Raw genomic sequence first — 15125 nt, forward strand, 5'->3', positions numbered from 1 at the left:
GGTCTTCTCTGGACACAAACCCAAGTCCCCCGTGGTCACTCAGGCTCTCAGGATCCTCTGGCTTTTGGCCGTAGCCCAGGCAGTCACCAGGTATCTGCTCTGCCCCTTGGTCTCTGGGGAAGGACCCTGCTCCACTCTGACCCTCCCTCACTCCAGACCTCCTCATGGGGCTGAATCCTCAGGATCTGGCTTCACTTCTGAGGCCATAAGGTCCTGCATGTCCATTGTCCTGCCTGCAGGGGTCCTGTCCACCAGTCCCTGAGACCTGCCTTCCTGTCACACTGCTGGCATGGTGGGTATCCCCTCGGGACCGGGTGCACATCCCTGCAAGCCAACCCAGAGTCTGCTCCCAGCGCACCAAGGCTCCTGAGCCTGGGGGCCTTTCCAGGCCGCCACAGTGCAGCCCTGCGGTATCAGTAAGAGCTCAGACTCTGGGGTCAGTTGCCCTGGCTTTGACCTCTGAGGGAACTTACCTTGGGCAAATTTCTTAACTTCTCTTGGAAGTAAAATGAGGTTAACAGCACCTACCCTCCCAGAGTTGTCGTGAGGATTAAATGAACTGACGTGTGTGAAGAGTTCAGAGCAGGGTCGGGCACAGAATGAGAGCTCAGGGAATGTCCACGATGATGATGGTGATGATGATGATGATGATGATGTGAATTTCATTGCCCTGAGGTCTGGGAACACTTCGCTTTGTCCCTACTTGTCCCCCGCACCCTGGGACACTTCAACAGTAGACCTCATTCTAAACAAACAAAACAAACTTACCCAGTTTTATAGAAAGAAATGAGGAACAGTCTTTGAGTCGATGGGAGAACATCATATATTCTAGGAATATTCTAGGAGATATTTTTCAAAGTTTTCCAAACTGTAGGTCAGGACCTTTTAGTGGTTAATGAAATCAATGTAGTGAGTCGTTGCCAGCATGCTTTTAAGAAAATAAAAGAGAAGAATTCTGAAACAGAGGAAAATATCAGAGTGCCTGGTGGGTATTAAAAATAAATAATGTTGGGGCGCCTGAGTGGCTCAGTCAGTTGAGCTTCTGACTTCGGCTCAGGTCATGATCTCACGGTCCGTGAGTTCGAGCCCTGTGTTGGGCTCTGTGCTGACAGCTCAGACCCCAGAGCCTGCTTCAGATTCTGTGTCTCCCTCTCTCTCTGACCCTCCCCCGTTCATGCTCTGTTTCTCTCTGTCTCAAAAATAAATAAACATTTAAAAAATTAAAAAAATAATAATATTTTCTGAAACATTGGTTTCAGTGTTACAGGTATATGTCTATTGAAGGGGGAATATTGTGTTGCAATGTAAATGCATTTCTTATTGTGGGTCATTGTCAAAAAAAGTTTGAAAGCCAGTAATTAAGGCACTACTGTGGGGTTCCGAGGAATCCCATTTCATTTGTGAGTTTTTATTTCATTTCCAAGCATGGTAGAATATATGTGTAAGGCATGGCCTCTGTCTCCTTCCCTGCAGAATCGGTTTCTCCGGGCCACCTGGACCTCACGGAGCTCATCGGTGTCCCCCTGCCCTCATCTGTGTCCTTTGTCACGGGCTATGGTGGCTTCCCAGCCTACAGCTTCGGGCCTGGTGCCAACGTCGGCCGCCCGGCCAGGACCCTCATCCCTCCCACCTTCTTCAGGGACTTTGCCATCACCGTCACGGTGAAGCCCAGCAGCGCCACAGGCGGTGTGCTCTTTGCTATCACGGATGCCTTCCAGAAGGTCATCTACCTGGGCCTGCGGCTCTCGGGTGTGGAGGATGGCCGCCAGCGGATCATCCTCTACTACACAGAGCCAGGCTCCCACGTGTCCCACGAGGCTGCTGCCTTCCTAGTGCCCGTGATGACCCACAGGTGGAACCGCTTTGCAGTGATTGTCCAGGGCGAGGAAGTGACCCTCTTCATGGACTGTGAGGAGCACAGCCACGTCCCCTTCCAGCGGTCTTCCCGGGCCTTGGCTTTCGAGCCCAGTGCAGGAATCTTCGTGGGCAATGCAGGAGCCACGGGGCTGGAGAGATTCACCGTGAGTCCAAGCCTCGCAGATCAGGGAGGCCAGTGGACACCACGCGATAAACATAAGCAACTATTCCTGTTAATTATTTTTAAAAATATTTGTTAATGTTTATTTATTTCGAGAGAGAGAAAGAGAGATCGCAAATGGAGGGGCAGAGAGAGTGGAGGGAGAGAATCGCAAGCAGACCCTGCACTGTCAAGTGCAGAGCCTGATGTGGGGCTGGAACTCACGAAACTGTGAGATCATGACCCCTATGGAGATAGAGTCTGACGCTTAACCAGCTGAGCCACCCAGGCGCCCCCTCGTTATTGTCTTATCCTTACAGCCTCAAGGAGGCGTGTGTGGGTGGTGTGGAGAGTCCTAGTCCTAGAACCCCAAACCTAGATTCTGGTGCTAAGTTTCCACTTTAGCCTGATGACTTCAGAGTGTGGATTCTCTGGGTTTTCTTATCTGTACACTAGGATAAGAAGACCTACACCATGGAGTTGTAGATTTAAGTGGGATAGCCTGAGTGGAAGCTCTTTGTGCATTTTTAAAAAAATGTGTATTTATTTTATTTTTGAGAGAGAGAGAGAGAGAGAGAGAGAGAGAGACAGCATGAGCAGGGGAGGGGCAGAGAGAGAGGGAGACACAGAAGCTGAAGCAGGCTCCAGGCTCTGAGCCGTCAGCACAGAGCCCGATGTGGGGCCCAAACCCGCTAACAATGAGATCGTAATCTGAGCTGAAGTGGGATGCTTAACTGACTGAGCCACCCAAGTGCCCTCTTTGTGCATTTTTAAGGCATTGGAAAAAGAGGAAGGCTTATTATTCCTTCAGTGACTTTTCCTTTGGAGAGGGGCAGCGGTTACATTGAAGTAATTTCTGCAAAGGTGGAGTAAGCTAGAATGCCAGAGTGACAGGTCATTTCTCTCTCACCTTTTAGACAATGTGCCCTGAAAAAATAGCAGAAAATTGACTTTCCTGTCAAAATGGGCTTTTATGAATAAGCCATTCTAAAGAAAATCCCTATGTTATCGTAGTCACGCATTTAGTCAGCACCCATGCTTCTGATACCTCACCTAACTGGTACAGGACGGTACCATGTGGCAGAGCTCAGGTATATTTGCAGTACGTGGGGACACAGTGAGTGAATCTTAAGAAGCTAAAACCCAATTACAATTTTTCAACACTGACTTTGGAAGGCTCATGGAGAATGAACTGTCAGGTGTGGAGAGAGGAGGCAGGAGTGGAGGCAGGAGGCTGGTCGGCCACTCTTCTTCCCAGGAGGCCTTCCAGCCAAGAAGCTTCATGCTTCAGGGGAGAGACACTCTGGGAGTGGGGAGACGTGCATCTTAGGGCCTGCCACGGACAGGTTGGGGACCTGGGGCCAGTTAGGAGGCTGCTGTGGCAGTCCGTGCTTGGAACCCAGTACTCCCCAGGGGCCTCCCCAGGTAGTGGAGCTCATATTACATTGGCCCAGGGAGAGTCCCCCTAAATGAGAGTGGGCCAAGGGTGGCTCCACTGTCACAGCCACAGGCAGCACATTCTCGCACCCGTCCTTCCCCTTGGTCTTCTCCGTTACAGAGCAATCGTGTTTCCCACTAGTGGTCACGCTGTAGACGTGCAAGTGGTGGCTTCTGACCCTCTGCTTTTCCCCAGGGCTCCATACAGCAGCTCACTGTCCAACCGGACCCCAGGATCCCTGAGGAGCTGTGTGAAGCCGATGAGTCCTCGGTGAGCCCCCACCCCCAGCAGCCAGTCGGCCAGGGAGGGTTGGGTGCCCAGGCAATTCCTCTTCCCCAACGTCATGGAGTCTCTAAAATCTCTCAACTTGTCAAGCGCTGCCTCAAGTCCTATTTTGGGCTTTTTTTTTTTTTTTTTTTTTTTTAAGTGCTTCAGCTATCTTATTTGTGGGGGGAGGGGAGATTGTGTTTCTTGTAAGGTGTTAGGCTCTTCTATGGCTGTGGCAGTCAGTGGCCTGGTTTCCAGACTTCCTGCCAGGAAAGGGTGTCAGGATTCTAAAATCAAAGTTAAAACTCTAAGACATGAGTGTAAATTCCTATAAAAACGAACCTAAATTTAGCTTTTGTGCCTGGCAAATGAATCAGTTCCTAAGTTGGGGGTGGAATATGGTAGGCAGGGAAAAAAGATGGGCCCTTCCGCTCCTCCCCCCTTCCCTTCTGTCCCTCCCCCTTTGCCCCCCCCCCCCAACCTGTCCCTGCTAGGTGACAGTCCTGGGGGTGCTGGACATAAAGGGATACACTGGCACCTGTCTCTGTCCTCCAGCTGCTCACACACACTTACACGCTCCAATGCAGTGACAAAGCTGAGGGTGACTGGAACACCAGGGAGGTCCTCAAACCCAGGTTCTCTGGCTTGGGTGGGGGTGGGGGCACAAAGGTGAAAGAAGAGGAACCAGACTAGGTGAGGGGGGGGCTGATGCCTGGCCAATGACAAGGGAGTGTTAGCCAGATGAAGAAGAAAAGGCATTTCAGGCAGAAGCCATAGCCTGCTGCAAAAAGTCAGAGGCAAACAAAGCATTCTTAGAACTTTGGGTGCTGTCAACCCCAAAGCAAAGCATAAGTTGATTTCATTCATTTAGAAACAAAGCAGAAAAGCCCTTTGGAGGTAGAATTTGGCTCTGTAAGAATGTCTGCACTCCCTGAGGCCACGATCCTGGCCTGACATTCAGATAAACCCGGGAGCAGGGAAACCTTATGTATATTCATTCCTTTCTCTGCAGTGCTGTGAGTACTGGAAAAGTAGAAGCAACCCCAGAGTCCAAGAATAAGGCATTATTTACAAAATGATGGCCCCCAGGCCCTTTGGCTGACATTAGAAGGCTAACTAGGAAGAAGAGGTAGCAACAGGAAGACATTCTCTAACTGTTACTGTTCTCCACTGTGTAATTCCGTGATTCTGGTGACAGCCACGCAAGAGGGAGGGCCTTTGGCAGGGATTGAAGGGACCTGGACAAAACCAAAGTAGGTATGTTAGAGACTGTCCATTGATTGTAGCTTTTTGTTTGTGTGAGCAATAAAATGTGGAAGGAACAGCAAAAAGAGCCAAGCCTGTGCACTGTACACACTCTCTCTCAGTTCTGCTCTTTCTGTCTCTTTTTCCCTCTTATGCGCGCGCGCGCGCGCGCACACACACACACACACACACACACACACACACACAGAGTTTCTCCAAAGGAGTCATCTTATGTGACTTTCCCACTTGTCAACTGCTCCCCCTGTGCCCGGCATGTTTTATCTCCATACAGGGGTCGGGAGAGACCAGCGGGCTTCAGGAGACAGAGGGAGTGGCCGAGATCTTAGAAGCTGTCACCTACACTCAAGCCCCGGTGAGTACTGGCTGGTAAGCCATACCTTCTCTGTCAGCTTTTAGAGGCTGAGTGCCCAGAGCCTTAGGTCTGACATCTCTGTTCTTAGATCTGTGACTTCCATTGTCGGCTCATCTGGGCAGGTTGGGAAAGTCCTGGCCGAGGGCATTTTGCCAGATCTCCAGTGCACTGGAATGCCAGTTGTCTCCCGGCCACCTTGTGCTGTGGCCACAAGAGGACTGTCCAAAGGCAGATATTGTGTCCTACTGCCTCCAAGCTCTGTGAACTTAGCAAACACATTCAACCTCTCTGAGCCTCAGCTCCTCTTCCATAGAGTAATAATCAGAGTCCTAGCTCCTGGGGTTGATGTGAAGGCCAGATGATGCAGTGCAGGGCCGGGTCTCAACCCAGTGTCTGGCATGAGGGAAGTGGCCCTGATTGGGAGATGATGTAGCATTTGCTCCAGGCACTGGGCTGTGAGAAAGAAGTCAGGGCTGCCACTCCTGTGAGATGTAGAGTCTTTTCAGGAGCTCCCGTCTGGCCCCATGGGAAAGGCAGCCATCCTCCCAGTGGTTGGGGCCTCCTCCCTCCTGGGAATCCACCCTGTGGCCTAGACAAGGAAGTGGTTTTGAAAGCACTGAGTCAGACTGTGGAGACAGCAGGAGCCCATTTTTAATGAAAACAGCCAACAGCGTCTGAGTCATTGAACACAGAGGCCCGGTAATCTGGCACATTCTATAGACTCATCTCTGATAAAGGAAAAGAAGGAGGTAGAAATAAGGCAGAGGCTATAAATTATAGATTATAGATCTGTGGGAACAGAGGTTTGGGTAGGGCAGAATAGAATTGTAATCTGTTAGTGCTCTTTCTGTAGAGAGGTATATGGAAAACTACCCTTTGCAGGGCAAACTGGGACCCAGGCAGGGGAAGAGACTGGCCCTTGGGTACCTGGGGAGAGCTGAAGCTAGAGCACGGGTCCCCTGATGCCCCATCCAGGGTTTAGGCTACAACCCTGTGCTTCTGGCCTGGGCAGTAGTGCAGAGGTTTATCCCCAGGACCACAGCCGGTGCAAGGGCAGCTGAGATGGAAGAGGCAAAGGTCCAAGGTGGGCTAGGTGGCAGTGGGGAAGGTGGCTGGTCTGGGCAGTGTTGGAACCCTGTGTGCCACGGCTCTTGGGTGCCCTGTTGGCATGTCCAGGGCACATGCAGCAGGGCACAGAGTGGTGGTCCTTTGGGCCTTCTGGCCTGATGTGGTGGTACCCCCAGTGCACCAGTTCACAGGTAGGAGTGAGGCCAACTCAGGCAGATACGCCAGTAACCCACGGTGGCCCTGCGAGAGGGACAGGAAAGGGGAGTGAGGTTTGAGAGCATGAGATGATCGTGGTGACGGGGACTGGTCAGGGAGGGCTTTCTGGTAGAGGAGGCATTGGAGCCAGGCAGCTCTCAACAGTGGTAGAGACAGAGAGGGGACGGAAGAGAACCAGGATTTCCCCATACCTACCATGGCTCTGCTGCTTTTGTATGCATAACTTAATGTAATCCTTACAACAACTGTGTAAGGTAGTTTACAGTAGACACTTGGGGAACAGGGTGGCTTTGCTAGGGTCATGCAGTGGTGAAGTCAGAACCTAGGACCACAGTACTGCACGTGGGGGCACACCGCAGCTGGGAGGAAGTGTCCGGAGAAAAGTGATTCGATGGACTCTTGTTCCTAGATTTCCCAACCCCACTCTCCCCAGTGGTTTTAAGAGAACTGGTGCATACCAGAGTTTCACCAGGTGTGGTTTAGCTCTGCCGCTTGCTGTTTATTGACCTTGAATCAGGAACTTTTTCCCACTCAGTTGAGATGGAGCATGCCTACTTCATAGGCTAGCGCGAGTTACATGACCCTTGTGAAACCTGGGTGGGACTCAGCACATGACAGCCCTCAGTTTATGGCGGTGGCTGTCATTAGTCCTGACTGATAGGCTTATTGTGCCAGAGTGCCCTGTTCCCCTGGGGGTCCCCTTCCCACCACCTGCTTCCTGCCTGGCTGGTGACTGGGGCTGCTGGAGCATGCCAAAGCCCTGTGGCTGTCCTCAGTCCTTAACAGAATTCTCTGTGGGCTGTGGGCCCTGATGCTAACTTGCCTGTTCCTGGTATCAGAATCCCTTTCGCAGGTACCTGCACAGCATTCACTTCCTTTGCCATTTGCAGGGCGGTGTTTTTCCATTAATTCTTCAGAGGAGGCACTGAGGCACAGAGGGGTGAAGAGCTTTGTCCCCAGGGCTGCCTGGCTTGGAGGGGGACAGAGCCAGGTCTCCATCTTGGGTCCAGATCCTAGAGCTCCGTCAGTAATGTCACCATCTCCTGGAAAAGGCTCTGTGGCTTCCTCTATGCCCCACCCCCCCACCCCCCCTCCCCGCCACCCCAGGACAGGGAGTTTCCCTCTTCTCTCAGACGTTCCCCTCCCGTCTCTGGCTTCTCTCTTGGAATGAATCTCACTTTCCTGTCCTCACCCTTTCCAATCTGCCACCCTGCAAGACACAAGCCATGACCAGCGAACTGAATCATGGACTGCCTAAGCAGTTAGGGACTTAAAAAGCCAGCCCTCCTCACCTCTTTCCCCATTTAGGGCAGGAGTCCCTGCTACCCCGTTCTTCCCCCCTGCTTAGTCAGCTTCTGTTGACACACCTTTCCATTTCTGGAAAGTTCTATCATGCCTAGTTAGAATTAATGTCCCCACGGTTCTCAGCTCTGACTGTGCATCAGAATCACGTGTGTGTCTTGGCAGGTGGTGGGGGGCCATGGTGGGGGGACAGTTGCTGCCTACCTGGACATTCGGATTCTGGGGGAGTGAGGCCCACCAAAGTCTAAAAGCGCTGCAGGTGATTCTGATCCACAGCCAGGACCTCTTTTCCAGCCACACCCAAATGCTCACAGTTTCCCAGACTCTATACATTGCATCCCTTCATCCAGGCCCCAGTGGTCTGCTTGCCTAGAGGGCCCTTCCCCCGCCCTCCCCTCCCCCGCCCCACCTGGCCAATTCCTCCTTTTCCTTCAGGATCCAGTCCACAGCCCCTCATCGGAGCTTCCCTCCTGCACTTGGCTCTCACTTCTGCTGTCCCACGTGTCACAGTCAACCACATTGTGTCTGGGTCTGGGTCTCCCCATAGTCCAATAATTGAAGGGCAGACGCTCTGCCTTATTTCTTCATTTCTCTATCCCCTGGAATCACCTAAGGATCTGGCGCACAGTAGAGCCTCAGGAAATATGTGTGGAATGAGTAACTCTGTTGTTGAGAGAGAGGCCCAACAAATCTCTACACTTTTAATACAAAGTCTATACACCCGACAGCCCCGTTGTGTCATAGACCACGCTGGTTCCACATCCACGCTAGCCCCTGAAAACCACAGCCACCTGCTGGAGGCAGGACAGCTGCCCTAACCACCAAGGGTCGGCTTACCAGAGTCACGCTCTGCTTTGAACAGGGCATTGTAGCTGACTTCTTGGGAGTGTGACAAAAGAGGGTTTGGGCTTGACAGGCTGGAGTCAGGGATTTCATACAACGGAACCTTTGCCATCCTGAGTAACAGAACTCAGCCCGTTGTTCCCTTGCTATCCTGTTTTTCATACCCCCACCTGCCTGCCTTGTCCCAAAGCTCAGGTCCCCTACAGGACACCATCAGAGAAGCACTGCAGGGTGCCGCATGCTCCTGGAAGGGAGAGGAGAGGAAGTGCCCGGGGCAGGGCCCTTACCACCCTGCTGGGTCACCACTGCAGCTGGGGAGGTGTGGGGAAGACCACTTGGGAGTTCTCCACAGCCTTCCTGCGGTGGCACCTACTCTCTGCTGCCACCCCCCACCCTGGTCCTGCCTCACTGGGCCTCTGTAGTGCAGCCTCCCGGTCTCTTGGCCTAAACCTCAACTCTTTCAACCTTCAGATCCACGCTCCAGTTGGTGTCAGGGTGAACTCCCCACAGCACAACACTTCTCTTGAGCCTGATATCCCATGAAGGCCCCAGGTCCAAGGCCAAACTTCTCACCAAAGGGCCAGCCTCCCCTCTCTCTGCCTCTCCTGGCTCCGGCCCCCTGCTTCCCTCCTCCAATCCTTGAACCCTCACCAGGCGCAGGTTGCCAGGCCCTGACGATGCTGTATCCTTTCTTACCCAGCACCTCCCTCCTTCCCTGGCTGCTGAAATTCTCCTCATTCTTCAACGCCCAACTTCTTGGAGGTTTCCATTCCTGCTTCTACCCTGGAGAGTTTACACTACAGTAACCTAGATTTTGTTTTTCAATACATATATAGTCCATAATCGTTACTGAAAAAACTGCCAATTGCAGATGAGCAAAGCAGATAAAAAATCACCTCTAATACCAACACCCGGAGAAAAGCACTATTGAGGTGCTGTCCTTTCTCAAAATTTAAAATTCTGGTGATGTTGATAATAGCTGCCATAGATGGGTTCATACTATGGGCCTGGCTGGCTCAGTGCTGAGCATCTCCATGCATTTTCTACCCTGAGAGTATTACTATTGTCCCGTTTTACAGAAGAGTGAAGTTACATGACTTGCCTGACAAAATGTAAGTGCCTGACAAAATGCCAGTAAGTGGAGAGCAGAGATTTGACCTAGATGTGACTGTAAGAACCGAACCATTAAATCCCAAGTTACAGTGCCCATAAGAATCCCCTTTGTTCTGATGGACCAGAGATCCACTGTTTGTACACTGGATTTTGGCACTAAGGAAGTAACCTTCTATTACTAGTCAGGATAGGCAAGTCATGTGACCATTAACAAATCAGCCCTAATACCTCAGTGGCTGAATTTTCTTATTCATACCACGGGTCCAACACCAGTCAGCAGGATCCTTCCATTCACTGCCCTCAACCACTTGAACTGAGAAAGGGATGAGGCTGGGTCTAGGGATCCTGGATCTTGGGATGATATCATGACATTCATGGCCCCCATCACCATTTCCATCTAGATCTTGAAGATGCTCTGTGTTTCCAACTGTTGGGGGCTTTTGTCTGTTTGTTTTTCTCTACTTGGTAAGGTTAGTCTAGATACTGTCTGACTTTGGAAAAGCAACCCAGACCCTAAAGTTTCCTTGGAAGGAAATCACACTCATCTTCTAGTTCATAGGTGTTCAGGACACATCTGGGAGTGGATTTATATGGTGCTCACTGAGTGCAGCCTGGCTCATTCATTTGTTTACTCATTCATTCCCTCATCTAACAGAGCTTTATTGGGCACCTCCTCGCTGCTGGCCTAGGGCGCAGGGTCCTTGTGCTGGAGCTTCAGCCAAGATGAGCAGAACCTCTCTGTAAATGGAACAGAACTCAATTCCCCCAGCACATACCTTTTTCAGGCCCTGGGAGGTTCAGTAGTTGCCTATGTACATGGCAGGCGGGTCCAGCCATTTTTCTGGACTAGTTCAGCACCTTGTGGGTATGTTATTTTCTTCAGTGATAATCACTGCTGTTTTTTTTCTGCTTTCCTCCCAAGTAAATCCTTTTGGGTCTCATTTTTCCTCCCTTCAGTCTAAAGAAGCAAAAGTGGAACCCATAAACACACCTCCGACTCCATCCACTCCTTCCGATGATGGGGAGCTTTCCGGAGAGCCTGTACCTGAGGGGACTCCGGAAACCACCAACTTGAGTGTCATCCTGCACAGCAGCCCTGAGCAAGGCAAGTCCCTGATATGCCTTCGTATACAGTGGTCTTTTAGTAAGTGGTTACTGTGTACCCAACCTGGGTGATGTATGCAACGTAGAGCATCTCATTTAACTTTCCCCTCTGTCCTTTGAGGAGGGAATGCTAACCATCCTCATTTTATAGACAAGACGGGGAGATCAAGTCAGGTTGGGTTACCTAGCTGAGGCTCTTTGGCTTGTAAATGGCATGGCTGTGTTTGAACTTGGATACTTTAAATTTTTTTTTAACTTTTATTTATTTTTGAGACAGAGAGAGACAGAGCATGAACAGGGGAGGGTCAGAAAGAGGGAGACACAGAATCTGAAACAGCCTCCAGGCTCTGAGCTGTCAGCACAGAGCCCAACGCGGGGCTCGAACTCACGGACCGGGAAATCATGACCTGAGCCGAAGTCGGCCGCTTAACCGACTGCACCACCTGGGCGCCCCTCAACTTGGATACTTGAACTTTTAACTTCCAGACTCCAGTAGGGACTGAGTTCCAACAGAAAAGCTTACAATAATTATTGCTGCATAATAAATACCTACTGTGTGCCAAGTATTTACATACTTTACCTCCAATCCTGATAATACATCTCCCAGATGGTATTATTGGCCAGGATTTTATGGGTGGGAAAACCAATGCTTGGAAAGGTAAGTGACATGTTCACAGTCACACAACTAGGGAGGGTTGGGACTGACCCAGTGCTCAGGCCTGACTCCAGAATCCCCACCCTTTCCAGCTTCGGCCACCAACTCCTGACTCTCAGAGGATAGGATCGAGTCATCTAAACTCCTACGTGGCTCACGTGGGAAACTGGTGGCCAGAGAGGGGCAGGTGCCCAGCAGGTCAGCGTCAGGCCCTGGGGGAGGTGCTGGCCTCCTGGCTCCCCATCCAGGGCTCTCACTCCTAACTCTTATTCCATGAGCTGTGCAGAGGACACTGGCCAAAACCCAAGATCTGATGTGATCCCCCGGGCAGCAGCTTGACACGTCCCAAGGTCTGAGATTGGTCTGTGCTTTTAGCCTTTTATCAGAGGGGTGGCCATTCCATTGAAGGTACTGCCCGTGCCAGAGCACCAAAATGCAGGGCAGGAAAAAAGGGCCAAAAACCACTCAGACTACCTGGAGGAGGGATTGGTTGGGCATATTGTATTCCATTCATATGTACAGCCCTGAAATTGGTGATGCAGAAGATTCAGTCCCAGGGACGTGCTCATGGTATACTCCATGAAAAAAAAGCAGATTTCAAAACTATATGTGTGCTGTAACCCTAATTTTGGATATGTTATTTATATCTACTTGGATATAGCCATGTGGAGCAGTGTATATGTGTGTGTGTTAGAATAACATACAACAGGGGTGCCTGGGTGGCGCAGTCGGTTGAGCGTCTGACTTCAGCCAGGTTACGATCTCGCATTCAGTGGGTTCGAGCCCTGCGTCAGGCTCTGGGCTGATGGCTCAGAGCCTGGAGCCTGTTTCCGATTCTGTGTCTCCCTCTCTCTCTGCCCCTCCCCCGTTCATGCTCTGTCTCTCTCTGTCCCAAAAATAAATAAATGTTGAAAAAAGAAAAAAAAAGAATAACATACAACAAAATGTTATAGGTCATTATCTGGGTGGAAGGATTGTAGGTGGCTGTTCTTTCCTCTTTTTACTTCTGTGTTTGACAGGTCTTCTGCAGTCATATGTGTCATTATTCCTTTTACCTCTGCCATCAGTAAATGAGCGTTACTTTAAAAATGAAATTGGGAGGCGCCTGGGTGGCGCAGTGAGTTAAGTGTCTGACTTTGGCTCAGGTCATGATCTTGATGCTCGTGGGTTCGAGCCCCGCTTCGGGCTCTGTGCTGACAGCTCAGAGCCTGGAGCCTGCTTTCGGTTCTGTGTCTCCCTCTCTCTCTGCCCCTCCCCCTATCATGCTCTGTCTCTCTTTGTCTCAAAAATAAATAAAAACATTAAAAAACAATTTAAAAAATAAAAACTAAATTGGGAAGTCTATGGATGAGAGACGGTATACAGTACCGATTAGGAAAAAATTTGTATAATTATTTAACAAAGTCATAATACAATCACTGAGTCAGGGTGTAGCCGTGGAAAGAGTGGGGACAGAGTAGACACTTTGGACGGAAGCCCTGCTCAGCCACCTATTTGCTGTTGGGCCTGGGGCATGTTGCTTAACACTTCCAAGCTTTGGATTCTTTAACTGCCCCCTGGGAGTGTTCCTAATCCCTGCCTCCCCAGGTAGATTAGAGGATTGAACCCAGCCAGGGATGTGGAAGTGGTTTATGAATTACAAGTGCTGTCCTCCTGGGCCGAATTAGGATCTCTGAGGAGGGGCAAGGAAGTGTGGGGGGCTTCAGGGCTGGGACCAGGGCCTCTCCTAGACTGAGGGGTGAGTGCAAAGGCGGTGGGAGCCAAATGCAGACTGGGACGCAGGTCCAAGCACAGCTCATCTGTTCCCTGTGATCAGCCAGTCTCCTTAACTGGCAGAGAAAAGGCCAAACGGAAACCACGGAGCTTGCTGAAGTGTTGGTGTTCTGCTGGTTGGGTGGACAGCCCAGATGGTGAGGAGAAAGAGGCCTGAACCCTGAGCCCTCTCCCTGGCTGCAAAAAGCCACCTAGTAGTTTTATTCTAAGCTTTTCTGACACCATCTTGACCCATGGCACCCCCATTCCCCACCCTCCAAAGAGTGGGGACTCAAAGGCATGGGATCTGGCCTGCTGCTTGCACAGCACCCCCTGGTGGCCAGAGCCGGGAGGACGAGAGAGAGTGGTGATGTGTGCTGACAATACATAGGTCAGTTCTTACCGTGGGACATGCGTGAGCACACCGTGTGTGCAGATGGCCTGGCATGGGGACAGGCCGACCTGGTTTCAGGGCCCCTCCCAGTCACTTACTTTCTGTGGGACCCTTTTCCTCTTCAGCAAAGTGGGGTTAATAATAATAAGGTGCTAACGTGCGGATCAGGGCAGCACACCTATGCCATGAGGAGATGGTGGGGAGACTGAAAACGTGAGATTCCTGTCCTGGCTCTGTCCCCGAAGCTGCCAAGTGGTGGGAAGGTCCTTGTAGGTAGGACGGATAGGCTAGTGGCAGAATGAAATGAGACACTGCGTGGGACATGCTTAGGCTGGGGCCCCGCCCACTAGCCTGGGGCCCAGCCCATAACAGGCGTGTATTCATATTAGTGTAATTTGTTTTTCTTTGCTTTAGGACTCCATTTGTTTTTTATTTTTATTTTTATTTTTTAATGTTTATTTATTTTTGAGACAGAAAGAGACAGAGCTTGAACAGGGGAGGGTCAGAGAGAGAGGGAGACACAGAATCTGAAACAGGCCCCGGGCTCCAAGCTGTCAGCACAGAGCCCGATGCGGGGCTCGAACCCACGGACCACGAGATCATGACCTGGGCCGAAGTCGGATGCTCAACCAACTGAGCCACCCAGGCACCCCTCCATTTGTTTTTTAAATTGCAAAAGAGATATGTGCTTGTGCTAACAGTTCAATCAGTGCAGAGTTGTATGAATCCCCCAAGATAGTAGTTTCCTTTCCTATCCTCTGGTGGAAACCAATATTAAGCATTGTGGGTTAGCCAACTGTGTGTGGCATGTCTGCACACACACACACACACACACACACACACACACACGTATCTGTATATTACACACATTATTTAATAATTGCATTAAATATATAATGATGATTATATGTATAATGATAATAACACAAGTAAACTCATATAGTTTTTTTTTTCCCTTTACCCATATAGAACCCCTGACAGTGAACATTTATCAATTGCTAACTATATTGAGGGGCTGTCCTCAATGCTCTTTCTGCATTAATGTATTTAATCCTTATAAGCACATAGTCTTCAGAACAACCTTGTGAAATAGGAATTGTTATTTCTGATTTGTGGATGAGGATCCTGAGACACAGGTTAAACGACTCGCCACAGGTCACGTTTCTAGTAAGTGGCAAAACGGGGTTCCTGCTCCGCAGCTGGTGCCAGAACCCGTGATCAAAGCACGGTGTAAAATTGCCCCTCAACATCTGTTTTTCTGCAACTTGTTTTTATTTCCTCTTAATCCTTAATCCTGTATTATGGACATTTTTTCAAGTCAGTAGATAAAGAGATACT

At 50.4% G+C, this 15125-nt stretch overlaps 1 protein-coding gene across 2 annotated transcripts in view; it reads left to right on the forward strand.

Moving 5' to 3' along the window:
- COL15A1 (collagen type XV alpha 1 chain) overlaps positions 1–15125 on the forward strand; it is a 108335-nt gene that overhangs the window by 36419 nt on the left and 56791 nt on the right. For both annotated transcript variants that reach the window (XM_040481801.1, XM_040481800.1), the window contains exons 3-6: positions 1474–2021; positions 3651–3725; positions 5260–5340; positions 10840–10987. In XM_040481801.1, the coding sequence (XP_040337735.1) occupies positions 1474–2021; positions 3651–3725; positions 5260–5340; positions 10840–10987 (852 nt within the window). The remainder of the gene's footprint in view (positions 1–1473; positions 2022–3650; positions 3726–5259; positions 5341–10839; positions 10988–15125) is intronic.

The sequence above is a fragment of the Herpailurus yagouaroundi genome, unplaced genomic scaffold (genome assembly GCF_014898765.1).
Source record: "Herpailurus yagouaroundi ecotype Mexico unplaced genomic scaffold, PumYag 160, whole genome shotgun sequence".
NCBI lineage: Eukaryota > Metazoa > Chordata > Mammalia > Carnivora > Felidae > Herpailurus > Herpailurus yagouaroundi.